Source organism: Panthera onca, chromosome E2, assembly GCF_046562875.1.
Source record: "Panthera onca isolate mPanOnc1 chromosome E2, mPanOnc1 haplotype 2, whole genome shotgun sequence".
Taxonomy (NCBI): Eukaryota; Metazoa; Chordata; class Mammalia; order Carnivora; family Felidae; genus Panthera; species Panthera onca.
The window spans coordinates 27,967,549-27,982,700 of NC_138353.1; the positions used below are offsets into that span (position 1 = coordinate 27,967,549).

At 41.1% G+C, this 15,152-nt stretch overlaps 1 protein-coding gene across 5 annotated transcripts in view; it reads left to right on the top strand.

The window, feature by feature from the left end:
* Nucleotides 1-15,152, top strand: part of TENT4B (terminal nucleotidyltransferase 4B) — a 76,550-nt gene that overhangs the window by 31,139 nt on the left and 30,259 nt on the right. The window contains exons 1-2 of one of the 5 annotated variants that reach the window (XM_078438622.1): nt 9,128-9,265; nt 11,741-11,817. The exons of the other annotated variants lie outside the window; for them this stretch is intronic. Coding sequence (XP_078294748.1) covers nt 9,143-9,265; nt 11,741-11,817 — 200 coding nt within the window. The 5' untranslated portion in view covers nt 9,128-9,142. Of the gene's footprint in view, nt 1-9,127; nt 9,266-11,740; nt 11,818-15,152 lie in introns of those variants that run through there. 5 annotated transcript variants of the gene reach the window in all.

Sequence of the window (15,152 nt, forward strand, 5' to 3'; positions counted from 1 at the left end):
AAAAACAAGACAGATTAACAAATTACATATAGATAAAATGACACAACCGATAAAATTAAAATCAATTTTATGGGCAGATGATGTTTTACTCAACTTGGTACACTTACTGCGACTATAGTATTATCTGCTGTGGTGTTGGGAATGCATTGGGAATTTGGGAATGCCTTTTTTACCTGGCCACCTGACTCCTCTGTTCTCTCCCCACTTTTCTCAAGTCTGAAAACAATAAAACTGTGCAGGGGTGCCATTTGACCTTTAGTTGGATATGTGCGTTATGCACTTATCAGTTCTTACTCTGTTCTTGACTATTGGTACAGACCAATTAACATCCTGTTATTTGGCCTAAGCCTCGTGGTAGGCACAACAGCACACGTGGGTCGGGAAATCCCTGGGCAGCTCTCTGTTTCCAGGGAAGCGTCTGGATGATCCAGAACAGGCTTATGCTAATGTTTTTAGGGTAATATTAAAATGAAAACACACAATTTAAAAATTCTCACAGAGAGTGTATAGACTGGGAGAAGTATCCGCAGACCTGGTTTGAGACGCACTTCTCAGTGTTTGACAAACACTGTTTTATTTCCTCTGCTGCTGGTGAATTTAATTTTTCCCCCTCAAGTTTAAACAATTAAGGTAGGGATCCTGACCTTCAAGTTTGGCAGGAGGAGCTTGTTTTGCTTTTTTGTTTTCCTTTTCTTTTTCTGTAGTAACCATTTAGAGGGCATCTCATTGTTGCCTGCTTTCTGTATTGCCTCTGTCCTAGATGGTGGTAAAGGGTCCCTTCCCCTTAGCTGGGCATCTGCCTCTTTTTCTTAATTGCATTTATTAGCTTTAGTTATTCTTGTAACTTTGGTTTCTCATATTGCTTATTTTTAGTGTTTTTACTTTACTCCTTCTTCCCTTGAATACAACCAAAATAAAAGCTTCTGTTCTTTTTTTTTTAATTTTTTTTTACATTTTTATTTATTTTTGATAGAGACAGAGCACAAGTGGGGGAGGGGCAGAGAGAGAGGGAGACACACAATCTGAAGCAGGCTCCAGGCCCCGAGCTGTCAGCACAGAGCCCGACATGGGGCTCGAACCCACAAACCGTGAGATCATGACCTGAGCCGAAGTCGGACACTTAACCGACTGAGCCAGCCAGGCGCCCCAAAAGCTTCTATTCTTAATCTGAGCTCATGATATATGTGTTTACAAATAATTTTGCTGCCAAGAATCTGTCAGGTTGGCTTTTATTACATTAGTTTTATGTGGTTAACGTGACAACCCTTGAAGACCATGTCTTCTGACTTAAATTCTCAACTGAGCTGTCCCTATTGAAAGTGCGAGACTGCCAGTTTGATTTTAAATATTGGAAGTGAGTTACAGTGAGATAGAGCTGCAGAGCAACAACCTTCATGTTCCTTTGCTTCTAAATGCGTTTGGCGTTTGTTTCTACTTGAAGCTAGCGTTTCCCTGATGCTTTTTTTTTTTTTTGGAGGAAGAACCCTCTCCCTTCTGTGGACAGGTCTGGGGGCAAACGGCTGAGACATGAACTGGGGCCCTGGGCTGCCTCCTGTCAGGAGATCACCTTCACGCCTTCTCTCCAGTGTTCCAGTGTGTAGCTCATTTCTTACTGGCGTGAACTCCTATATATAGCACCTAAAATCAAACTGTTCTCGTCTGTGTGTGACATGAAGTAGTGCTCTAATCTAATTCCAGGACGTGATGAAATCTTCCTATTAACAATATAATAGTTTTCCAAATTTGTGTCAAGAAATAACCAGAGAATTACATTTATTAAGAAAATGCCCCCCCCCCCCTTTTTGGCCAGACTAATAGCATTTATGTGACATAACACATACTGCTGTGTTAGTAGTAGGCTAGGGCCTAGTTCTCAGTGATGTGTCTTTGCTGTTTAGCTATTTGCTGTCTAAGTGAGCTGTTGGCAATTTTTTTTTTGAACAGTGCATTTTTTTTTTTAAAGATTTTATTTTTGGGGCGCCTGGGTGGCTCAGTCGGTTGAGCGTCCGACTTCAGCTCAGGTCGTGATCTCGCGGTCTGTGAGTTCGAGCCCCGCGTTGGGCTCCGTGCTGACAGCTCAGAGCCTGGAGCCTGCTTTGGATTCTGTGTCTCCCTCTGTCTCTGCCCCTCCCCTGCTCATGCTCTGTCTCTCTCTGTCTGTCAGAAATAAATAAACGTTAAAAAAATTAAAAAAAAAAAAAAAGATTTTATTTTTAAGTAATCTCTGCACCCAACATGGGGCTCGAACCCACAACCCCAAGATCAAGAGTCACATGCTCTACCAGCTGAGCCAGCCAGGGGCCCCTGAACAGTGCAATTTTTTATTTTATTTTTAAAATAGTGGTAAAATACGCACAAATAAATTTACCGTCATTAACATTTTTAAGAGTACAGTTCAGTGGCACGTAATTCATAGTGTTGTATAATGATTGCCATTGTGTAGTTTCAGAACATTTTATCCCCAAATAAGCCCCATACCCGTTAAGAAGTCACTTCCCTTCCCCCCGCCCCCCTAGGCTCCGACGGCCAATAATCTGCTTCTGTCTCTGTGGATTTACCTGTTCTGGACCTTTCATATGAATGGAATCATACAATAAGTGGTCTTTTGTGACTGGTGATTTCAAAGTTCATCTATATATTGTAGCATAAATCAGTACTTCATTCCTTTTTTTTTTTTTTTTTTTTTTTAACGTTTATTTATTTCTGAGACAGAGATAGAGTGTGAACAGGGGAGGGGCAGAGAGAGAGGGAGACACAGAATCTGAAACAGGCTCCAGGCTCTGGGCTGTCAGCACAGAGCCCGACGCGGGGCTCGAACTCACAGACCGTGAGATCATGACCTGAGCCGAAGTCGGACGCTTAACCGACTGAGCCACCCAGGCGCCCCCTTCATTCCTTTTTATATCTATCGTATTGGGTATGTCATATTTTATTGACAAGTCTTTTGGTTAGCTAAATTTTTAAAACTTATGTTAAAATACACATACTTTAAAATTTACCATTTTAACCATTTTTTTAAATGTTTATTTTTGAGAGAACGAGGGGGAGGGGCAGAGAGTGGGGAGGGGCAGCAAGGGGGGTGCAGAGAGAGAGGGAGACAGGATCCAAAGCGGCCTCTATGCTGACAGCATAGAGCCTGAGGTGGGGCTCGAACTCATGAACTTTGAGATCATGACCTGAGCCAAAATCAAGAGTCAGATGCTTAACTGACTGAGCCATCCAGGCACCCCACCATTTTAACCATTTTTAAGTGTATATAGTTCACTGGCATTAAGTATGCTCACACTGCTGTGCAGTCATCAGCACTACTGTCTACCTCTAGAACTTTTTCATCTTCCCCAACTGAGACTTTGTACCCATTAAATACTAACTTTCTATTCTCCATTCTCCCCCAGTCCCTGGCAACCACCATTTTACTTTCTGTCAGTGATAGGGAGCTTGATTACTCTAGATCCTTAAGAAAAGTAGAATCATACAGTATTTGTCCTTTTGTGCCTGGCTTATTTCACTCAGCATAAAGTCCTCAAGGATCATCTGTGTTGTAGCACATGTTAGAATTTTTTTTAGTTGCTTTTTAGTTGCTTAATAATATTCCATTGCACATATTATACCATGTTTTGTTTATCCATTCATCTGTTGATGGACACTTGGGTTGCTTCTACCCTTTGGAATATTGCTCATAATGCTATTATGAACGTGGGTGTACAAGTATCTGTTTGAGTCCCTGCTTTCGGTTCTTTTGGCTATATACCCTCAGGTGAAATTGCTGATCATATGGTAAATCTATATCTAACTTTTTGAGGAACTACCATACTGTTTTCCACAGCAGCTGCACCATTTTACATGCCCATCAGCAATGCGCAAGATGAGTTCCAGTTTCTCCATATCTTTGCCAACACCTATTATTTTGTTTTTGTTTTTTTTTGATAGGTGTCATCCTAATGGCTACTTGAAATATGTATTTTAAATTTTAGTTTATAATTAAATGTCATTGTATAGGCAAGCACATAGCACTTAACACTAAGTTTTTTTCAAATTTTTAAAAAATATTTATTTTTGAGAGAGAGAGAGAGAGAGAGAGCGAGCGAGCTGGGGAGGGCAGAGAGAGAGAGGGAAACACAGAATCCAAAGCAGGCTCCAGGCTCTGAGCTGTATGCACAGAACCTGATGCAGGGTGAGATCATGACCTGAGCCAAAGTCAGGCACTTAACTGACCACCTGGGTGCCTGTAAGTCTTTTTAATAAGTAACAAGTATGACCTTAGTTGACTCTTTGATATGAACTGGGATGGGAGCACCGAAAATGTTGAGGAGACCATTGTTACTATAGTACTTCTAAAAATTATGTCTAAAAAATAATAATAAATAAAAACTGTAAGTCTAACTGTATAGATTTATTTACCCCCCCCCCCCCCAAAGTCATGGACAAGGTAGTGCACGGCAGTACTTGATGTAAGTTGGTAGACTTGATCTATCAAGTTATTGTTGGATATATTATAGAGTTTACATATAGAGCAGGGGTCAGCAGCATTTTCCTGTAAAGGTAGTAAATACTTTAAGCTTTGTTGGTTCTACGCCTTTGTCTCAACCACTCAACTCTGCTGTTGTACTACATGAAAGCAGCCATGGAAAATATGTAAATGGATGAGCATGGCTATACAAGTAACACTTTGTATGTATACGGTTATTTGTTTAAAAAAAATTTTTTTTTAACGTTTATTTATTTTTGAGACAGAGAGAGACAGAGCATGAACGGGGGAGGGGCAGAGAGAGAGGGAGACACAGAATCGGAAGCAGGCTCCAGGCTCCGAGCCATCAGCCCAGAGCCCGACTCGGGGCTCGAACTCATGGACCGCGAGATCGTGACCTGAGCCGAAGTCGGACACTTAACCGACTGAGCCACCCAGGTGCCCCTGTATACGGTTATTTGAATTGCATTTAACTCATACCTGTCCCAAAATGTTATTCATCTTTTGATTTGAAACCACTTAAAAATGTAAAAACAGGGACGTATGGGTAGCTCTGATGGTTAAGCAGCCGACTTCAGCTCAGGTCATGATCATGCAGTTCGTGGGTTCGAGGCCCACATCGGGCTCTGTGCTAACAGCCTGGAGCCTGCTTCGGATTCTGTGTCTCCCTCTCTTTTTGCCTTTTCCCCACTCGGCTTTCTCTCTCTCTCTCAAAAATAAACATTAAAAAATTTTTTTTAATGTAAAAATATTCTGGGGCACCTGGGTAGGTCAGTCAGTTGAACATCTGACTCTTGTGTTCAGCTCAGGTCATGATCTCACTGTTCATGAGATTAAGCACCCCCCCTACCCCCCCCCCCCCCCCCGCCCCAGCCTCCTGGAGGCTGCTTAAGATTCTCTTCCTCTCTTTCTGTTCTTCCCCTGCTTGTGTTCTCTCTCTCTCTCTCTCTCTCTCAAAAATAAATATTAAAAAAAAAAAAAGTAAAGGTATTCTTACCTCGTGAGCTGTACAGAAGTAGGAAGTGGATGGGCTGGGTTTGGCCTGTGGGTGTGGTTTGTTGATCTGTGGTATGAAGGAATTAGTGGGTATTAGAGGTGCTGTGGAACTCTTGTGATACTTGGGTTATTTGTTGAAACACTTTGGAGTTAGCTTTTGCTCCAGGCAAAGGGCCAAGGGCTAAGGGAGTCAGGCTGCTGGAAAGGAAGAATAGTAAGCTCAGAGTAGCAGATGCTGGAATCCCAGATGGGATGTGTGCCTTATGTAACAAAGATTAAGTGATCCAGCTAACTTCTGGCATGGTTCTTGGCACATCTTTGCTTTCCATAAGTGTCTGTGGGAATGTAGGTAAGATGAGGAAGGTGAACAAGGTCTGAGAAGGATTGGGCCATATTAAGTGACTGCTGTTTGGGTACCCTGTCATCGCCTTTGTGTGTGTGTGTGAGTTCATGAAGACCCCAGGCAGCTGAAACCTGGGGTCAGTAGGGCTCTAAAGTGTACCAGGTGCCAGGCAGCAGGCTGGGGGCCTCACTGAGCTGCTGGGTGGGTATTACCGTCCCTGTTTTACAGATGCAGGCACTGAGACGGAGGGAAGTTGGTAAATTCTGAAAGGTCACTCAGCTGGAAAACTTTTAGCTGGGATTTGAAAGTAAGTTTACCTCTCTGATCCTAATGGTTGGCGTGTTCCAGTGAGGAGACCTGTTTTTCGGATTTGGTTCTGCTGTTGATTTTCTGTGTGAGCTTAGGGAAATTATTCTCCATCCAAGAAGGAAAAAATTCTTTTAGCTCGAGTAACTTCTGCCAAGCCTGCCTCACAGAATTATTGTAGGTGATTGAAAGAGGGAATAGATAAGAGCTCTTTGAAAAATATGGAGTACCATACAGAAGCAAGATGCTTTGTCAAGGCGAGGCCCCTCCACAGGGCACTCTGGTCCTGTCTGTGTAGCTCTCAAAGCCTTGCACCAGATCTGGGAGCTTGATTCTTTGGAGAAGCCGAGCCCTTAAGCTCTCGTGAGTTTACTTTTTTTAATGCCTGTATTAAGTGGAATAGGAGCTTGAAAAGAGAGAAAGGGAGGCAGTCAGAATGGCAAGGTAAGAATGAGCTGATAGCAAAGCCCCAGAGGGCATATTCAGACCCCAGGCTGATCCAAAGGATGCTGCACAGCTACGGGTGTGCACATGATGGTCCAGAGTTATGAAACCAAAAGGAAAGTTAAACATTTTTTTAACGTTTATTTATTTATTTTTTTTCAACGTTTTTTTGTTTTTGTTTTTTTTTTTTATTTTTGGGACAGAGAGAGACAGAGCATGAACGGGGGAGGGGCAGAGAGAGAGAGGGAGACACAGAATCGGAAACAGGCTCCAGGCTCCGAGCCATCAGCCCAGAGCCTGACGCGGGGCTCGAACTCACAGACCGCGAGATCGTGACCTGGCTGAAGTCAGACGCTTAACCGACTGCGCCACCCAGGCGCCCCTACGTTTATTTATTTTTGAGAGAGAGAGAGGGAGAATGTGCGTGCGTGCATGCCAAGCAGTGGAGGGCCAGAGAGAGACTGAGGATCCAAAGCGGGCTCCACACTGATAGCAGAGAGCCCGAAGCAGAGCTCGAACCCACAAACTAGTGAGATCATGACCTGAGCTAAAGTCAGAGGCTTAACCGATTGAGCCTCCCAGGCGCCCCAGAAAAGCTTTAAATCATGTCTGGTATGGTGATATAGCATATTTTTACCATTATTAAAGCTTTAGCGTGTAGAGATGAAAGTCTGGCAATACTTACATATTTCATCTTCTGTGAGTGAAGAATAATCGCAATGTTATTTTATTACTATTACAAGCCCTTTTAAAATTATCAAAGTACTCATGTCTTCCAAAAAATGTGTACGTATGCAAAGTGTATATAATACATACGCTTTAATTTCGCAGGCTAATAGATCTATTTTGTCTGTAGTTCTTAAGAATTCTAAACTGTTTTCAGGGATTAGGGATAAATTCAGTGAGAGTCTTTAACACGGTTAGTGAGTAAGCATTATTGTGATAAAGTTCTGTGTGGCCCAGTGTAGACATATTAGAAATACTCTTAAAATAGCCGTCCTCTCAGGCCTCACTTTGGAGTGGAAGAAATAGTGTCGAAGAACTTCACAGTGCATTGCAGAGAGGTGGGACTGCTAAGGACTTACGCAGATTTTCAAGAGAAGTTAGGTGGTAAACAGAGAGCTACTGTATTTAAAATAAATTTGGTCTGAGAGATTTAACCTGATGAAACAGTATGGGGTCCAGATCATTTTTATAATCAAATGTTTTAAATTTTATGCACATCCAGCAAACAGGTCTTCCTGTGATATGCTGGTTGGCCACTCAATGAAAGTATCAGATGTATTGTTTCTATTTTGTTTTGTTTGCTATTCTGTTAAGAAAATTATCTAGTTAGGAATAGGGTGGGGGGAGGAACCAACATTTTATTTTTATTTTTTTTTTATTAGGGTTGTGGGTTTCTGTTTGATTTAAAGAATTTTTGTTTCTTACTGTATTTTACTGGCTTCTTTGTAAAATTTGTTTAGAGGGAAGCCACATACTTAGAGTTGTGGCTTTTATTTTATTTTAGTCATCATCATCGTTGTTATAATGAAAGAAAGATACTACCATGTTGCTTTATACTGGCAAAATGTATAACACATGTTTATTGAAAATAAGTTTACTGAGGGAGGCTTAAATGAAATTTGTCTGTTAATTATTTATATTATTTGGCCTTATCTTGGTAATTCTAGCCCGTGAAGTAGGACTAGAAAATTGGTCGATTATGAAATAAACATACAAAAGTCCATAGCTTTGCTGTGTAACAGAGGATATAATTTAAAAAAAGAAAAAGACTTTACTCACTACAGCATCAAAACTCCCAAAATAATTTAAAACAATGCCAGAAATATGAAGAAAACGAAAAACGTTACAGTGGTGACATAGAATACTTGAAGATGTTAAACCAACTCGTTAATTTTTTAATTAATGTAATTCAAAGAAAAATCCCAGTGAATTTTTTCTGACGGGGGAGAGTGACTTGTTAAAATGATTTTGAAGAGCATCCAGGATAATAAACAGGCAAGAATAGCGAGGAACACTTTGAAAACTAAGAGTTTGGGGGAGGATTGGTTTTGTACTATCAGGTATTTATAGATTTATACAAGAATTTTAAAGAGTAATCTGAGCCCTAGAATAGATAGAAATAGCAGTAGATCTGAAAAGAAAGCCTAACACCTGACCCAACTATGCATGAGTTTAATATATAGACAAAGGCTTTGTGTATAAATCAGGACTTTTTCAAGTTCAAGAGAAAGAAAATCAATCATCTTGGTTTAAGCAAAAAACAAACAAAGGCATTTATTTTGTCAAGTACCTGGAGTACCCTTGGGGTGATAACTGGCTTCGGTGACTCCAGAGGAGGCTCAAATGCCCTGTCTCTCCTGACTTTGCTTGTTTCTCAGGGTTGGCTCCTTTCTGTCCTATTGCTGATGGGCTTCCTTTCTGCAGCTTAGAGGAAAAGGAGGTGTGGTTGTTGACAGTTCCAGGCTTCTATTTTTACAGCAGAGGTCAAGGAAGAAAATGACCTTTCTTGCTGTCAGTATGTAAAATCTTAAGGAAGGACGCCGTGTGTGCTGCTGGGGTCATGTGCCCGTCCCTGGGCCATGACCATGGGATGCTGCACTAACAGGGTCACCCATGCCAGTTCTATCCAGGACTCCAGCTGTCTCTGCTGTGCAGTTTCACCAGAACCACACGGAACAATCAGGAGAGGAATTGTTCCTAAGGTGGGTGCGGCACAGGGTGACAGAATTACTGGGGGAAGGTGGAGGCAGAGTATTGGGCAGACTGGGGTGGCAAATGCGTACTCAGTCATTAAGAACAGGATGGAGTATTCAGTAAAGGGTGCTGCATACTTGGTTAACTATTTGAAAAAAAAAAAAAAAATTACATCCCTGCCTTTGACCATATTCAGTAAAATTCCAAATAAGTAAGTGATAGTTAAACAGGGGAAAAAAACTAACTAGAAGAAATAATGTCAACTTTTTTTATAGACTTTGTTTTTTTGAGCAGTTTTAGGTTCACAGCAAAATTGAGTGGAAAGTACAGAGATTTCTTCCCATTCCCCACCAGCATGGAGTACATTTATTACAATCAATGAATTTGCATTGGTACATCAGTATCCCCCGAAGTCCATAGTCTACATTAGTTTTCACCCTTGGTGGTGTACCTTCTGTGGGTTTGGAGAAATGTATAATGACCTGTATTCACCATTATAATATCATACAGTGTGGTTTCACTGCCCTGAAAATCTTGTGTTCTGTCTGTTCATCCCTTCCTCTCCCCCAGCCTCTAGTGACCCCTGAACCTTTTACTGTCTCCATAGTTTTGCCTTTCCCAGAAAGAATGTCATGTAGTTAGAATCATAAAGTATGTAGCCTTTTCAGATTGGCTTCTTTCACTTAGTAAGATGCATTGAAGTTTCTTCCATGACTTTTCATGGCTTTGATAGCTCAGTTCTTTTCAGCACTGAATAATATTCATTGTCTGGATGTACCATAGTTTTTCTATCTGGTCGTTTACTGAAGGACATCTTGATTGCTTCCAAGTTCTGACAATTGTGAACAAAGCTGCTCTGAACATCTGTTTATAGGTTTTGTGTGGACAAGTTTTCAGCTCATTTGGGTAAATACTGAGGCGCATGGTTGCTGGATCTTATGGTAAGAGTGTGTTTAGAAACTGCCCGACTGCCTTCCGGAGTGACTGTACCATTTTGTATTCCCACCAGCAATGTACGAGAGTTCCCGTTGCTCCACCCACCCACCAGTATTTGATGTTGTCAGTGTTCTGGATTTTGGCCATTCTGATAGGTGTATGGAACCGTCTTCTTGTTGTTTTAATTTGCATTTCCCTGATGACGTATGTCGAGTGTCTTTTCATACTCTCATTTGGCATCTGTGGTGGGTTTTTTGTTGTTTTGTTTTGTTTTTTTTGTTTGTTTTAGTGAGATTTCTATTCGTCTTTTGCCCATTTTTTAATTGGGTTGTTTGTTTTCTTATTGTTGAGTTTTAAGAGTTATTTGTACTGTGTATTTTGGATACCAGCCCTTTATCACATTGTGTATTTTGCAAATATTTTCGCCCAGTCTGTGGCTGGTCTTCTCATTCTCCTTATAGTCAGATATTTTTCTAATCTCAAAGTAAAAAAAGTCTTTTGAGACATAGAAAAAGGAGGGCTGAAAAGCAGAGACTACAGGCCGATAGCCTAATAACTGGAGCAGACTGCACGCACGTGCTCTATTTTGCCTACGCTGTTTTGTCTTGTGTAATTTATCTTTTGAAAATTGTGCAGGAATTTTATTTTTTTTAATTAAAAATGTTTTTTCATGTGTTTATTTTTGAGACAGAGAGCATGAGCTGGGGAGGGGCAGAGAGGAAGGGAGACAGGATCTGAAGTGGGCTCTGCATTGAGAGCAGAAAGCCCGACGCAGGGCTCGAACTCACAAACCGTGAGATCATGACCTGAACCGAAGTCAGATAGTTATCCAGCTGAGCCATTCAGGGGCCCCCGTGCTAGGATTGTAAAATATAAATTTTACCTACAAGTCAGGATTTCTGGCTTATCTTGAAAAAATGGGAAGTGTTGGCAACCATGGATTCAGATTCCTATGTGGCAGCAACTGGCCGCGTTAAGTGGAGCCACTTCCTGTAGACAGGGCGTGGGGCTCTCAGACACCACCTCCTCTACACTCTCTTGTGCCTCCCAGCAGTGAGGTTACGTGTGAGTTGACCTTTCTTATTTTAGTTAGGTTCATTTACCTTAGCTGTCTCTTCCTCTTAGATAAAGGTTCATAAGTATAAGTTATGAAGCAACTTAACTGAAGCAACTTCACAACATGGAGAAACTAACAGGGAGTGTATTTGCTGTCTGTGGCAAAAGGTTAATAGCCATAATATGGAAAGAACACTAATGCATCAGGAAGAAAATAAGACAAACACAACACAAAAAAGAAAAGTTAAAATTAAAGAAAAAAAAGGTTAATTCCCAACAGGCCATAAACTTCGTGACGGCTGGGGGTATGTCTGCCTTGTTCAATGTAGTATCTCAGTGCCTAGCTTAGTGCCTCCCACTTTGTAGTAGTCAACAAATATTTGTTAATGATAATTAGTGATAGATGATACGTACTGAGGGTTTACTATGTACTTAAGTAAGCCATCAACCCTGTGCTAAATCCTGCCCGTGCTCTTGTTGAATCCCTCTAGAAACCTGCCAAGATAAGTGCCATGATCCTCACTGCCCAGATGGGACACGGGCCTGGAGACGTAAAGCCCCCACTCAGGTCGGATTCCAACTGATATTCTTTAAGCTACTCTGTTAATTCCATCAAATAGCTTATTGAAATGAGTTGAAAAAGAAAGAATACAATGTTCAGTAAACATGGAGAACATTTCTAACCGTATTAGGAATCAAAGACTAAACCCAAAATACCTCCCGTTGCTGTGGAGGTTGGGGAAGGGTCTTCATGTATTTCTGTGGGAGGCTTCATCAGCGTCCATTCTGGTAGAGGGTATTTTGGAAATTTTCTTCAAAAGTTTTAACTGTTCATAACTTTTAACCAAGGGGATTCCACTTCTAAGAATTTATTCTTTTTTTTTTTTTTTAAGGTTTATTTATTTTTGAGAGAGAGAGAGAGAGAGCACAAGCAGGGGAGGAGCAGAGAGAGAGGGAGACAGAGGATCCAAAGCGGGCTCTGTGCTAACAGCCACAAGCCTGACTCAGGGCTCGAACTCATGAACCATGAGATCATTACTTGAGCTCAAGTTGGATACTCAACCCACTGAGCCACCCAGGTGCCCCCTAAGAATTTATTCTTTTTTTTCCCCCCTAAGAATTTATTCTAAGAGAAAAATTAGGGTTGATTACAGATTTATGTGCAAAGGTAGCATTATCATGTTAATTATAGTAGTGAAAAATTGGAAGCAGCCTGAATGCCCAGCGATAAAGGACTGGTAGAATAAATTATGGTATAGTCATATCCTGGAATAATATGTGGTAATTGAAGATTCTTCCTTACAGTATCAGATGACCACTGTGTTTGTCCACTGACTCTAACGTGCTGTGTGGAGTAAAGAAAGCAATTTGCAGCAGGTCTTTGGCAATGTATATGTCTGGCGCATACTCACCCCCGACTGTGTTTGCTGCTGTTAGAGGGGGTGGAGCTATAGGTGATTTTTATGCCCCCCCCCATGTACTTTTCCAAACAGCTGTAAATTCCCATACTTTGTTTCAGAGTTTATTATATTGGTAATTCTGAAAGAATATAGGACCTCATAAAGTTACCCTAGGTTGACGTACAGTAGGTTTTCTGTGAATGTGTAAAATTCTTTGTGAAATCCATTTGTTTTCATTTTTTTCACTTCAACTTTAAAAGTCTGTCAATACGGGCACCTGGGTGGCTCAGTCGGTTAAATATCCAACTCTTAATTTCAGCTCAGGCCTTATTCCAGCGTTCATGGGATTGAGCCCTGTGTCAGGCTCTGGGCTGAGCATGGAACCTGCTTAAGATTCTCTGTCTCTCTGTCTCTCCCTCTCTCTCTCTCCTCCCTTCTGCCCCTGTCCCTGGCTCACATGCTCACTCTCTCTCAAAAAAAAAAAAAAAAAAAAAAGTTCTGTGAACAATACCAATACTTATCTGAAAGATCTCAACAGTTCAGGAAAAAAAGCAGTAGATTATGGAAGCCTTTCTCCATGTTAGGCTAATTCCCAGGTCCATTAGCCAGGGTAATCATTATCCATAGTTACAGTACTTTAAATGTGCATCAGGAGTTTACCCTGTTTGATATAAATTCTTTATTAACCAAATAGTCACCTCTAATATGTTTGAGATATCTGGATTTTCATGAGTAGTGGTCCTTGAAAGTGAGGTACCCCTGTATTGGTTCTGTGCCTTTTTTATCAGAACCCCAGCACAGGGGAAGACATTCCCAGTGCTTATATATTTATAGAGCAGTGTTTGTTCTTAAACACCAGCCCCTCCATCAAAGATAAATACATAAATGAATAAATAAAAAATAAAATTTTGGTATTAGAGTTGCATGTAAACACATCCACACTCTATCGTTCTCTTTAAGACTGTAACAAACAAACTTCTGTAGAGTGAACTACTTTCATTGGCATTTGGACCTTGCCAATAAGGAAAGATTCAACCTCATTTATTTGTTTTTTCCACTCAGCAAATATTTGAAGACCTCCCCTTTGGGGAGTAAACTTAATAACTAAACTTTTATTTCAAGATATTTAATCTTGTTTGGGGAATGCTATCAACTATTCTTTGAGCTTCCCAGCATTGTCCCGATTTTCTTAGATGTACTCAGAGTCACGGAGTTGTTCAGAATTTTTACTGGAAGGGGAAAGAATTTAATGGCTGAATTAGATAAAGCAAGTCCTTCCCTTTTTTCTCTCTTCTCCTTTACCTTATAATTGCTTGAAAGTAGTGCCTGGAGAGGGTGTCAAAAGTAAGAGTCTTGGGGAAAGAAGTCAGATGGTTTTCATTATCTCTCTTCAGAGCAGTAAAGGGCAAAGGGACAAAGAGGAAATGAAATGAAAAAGCCATCCTTGTGAAACACTGGCCTAATAAAGCTGTGCTCCAGAAACCGAGAGCAACAGACGATGGCATCGAAAGGAATGCTCTCATTTCTAGGAAAGCAGGTATGAGCGCTTCCGAAAAGATGAAGAAAAATGAAAACTTTATACTCTAGGACACAGAGGCAGGATCTGTTCCCTGCACTTTCACTCCCATGTCCTAACCAAGAAGGGGTTGACAGGGCAAATGGGACACTCCTTAACTATGAGTAACAGTTTTAAATGCCTGCAAAGTTTGCAGAAGTAAGACCGTAGACCATTTTCCCTTTTGAATAATTTTATGTCATCATCCATATTTTCTCCCTCCTTTTATTTATTTTTTTTTCTTTTTGATTTTTTTTAACATTTATTTATTAAGGAGAGACAGAGACAGAGCATGAGCAGGGAGGGGCAGAGAGAGGGGGGAGACACAGAATGTAAAGCAAGCTCCAGGCTCTGAGCTGTCGACACAGAGCCTGAAGTGGGGCTTGAACTCACAAACCGCGAGATCATGACCTGAGCCGAAGTCGAACACTTAACCGACTGAGCCACCCGGGCACCCTTATTTATTTATTTTTTCAATGTTTATTTATTAATTTTTTTGGGGGGGGAGAGAGTGTGGGGAGGGGCAGAGAGAGAGGGAGAGAGAAGATCCCAAGCAGGTTCCACGCTGTCAGTGCAGAGCCCGACACAGGTCTCAGACCCACTAATGGGGAGACTGTGACCTGAGCTGAAATGAAGAGTCAGACGCTTAACTGACTGAGCCACCCAGATGCCCCTCTCCCTCCTTTTACGTCTTTAGAGTACAGTGAGAATTATTTGGGGGTATGAATATATTTCTTGTCAATAAATAGAAGAGATAGAGGGCTTTTTCTTTAGCTTTGATACTGGTGATCTTCCTAACTTAGTCATGGCTTTTTTTCAAGCAACCTTGCTGTATCCTTATCAATATTGTAGAAGATCATACACATGGTGCAGACCTTAAAATTTAAGATAATAAGGTATTCCACTTTTGAAATACTTCTAAGCCTTGGCTTTAAAAAAACCTACATG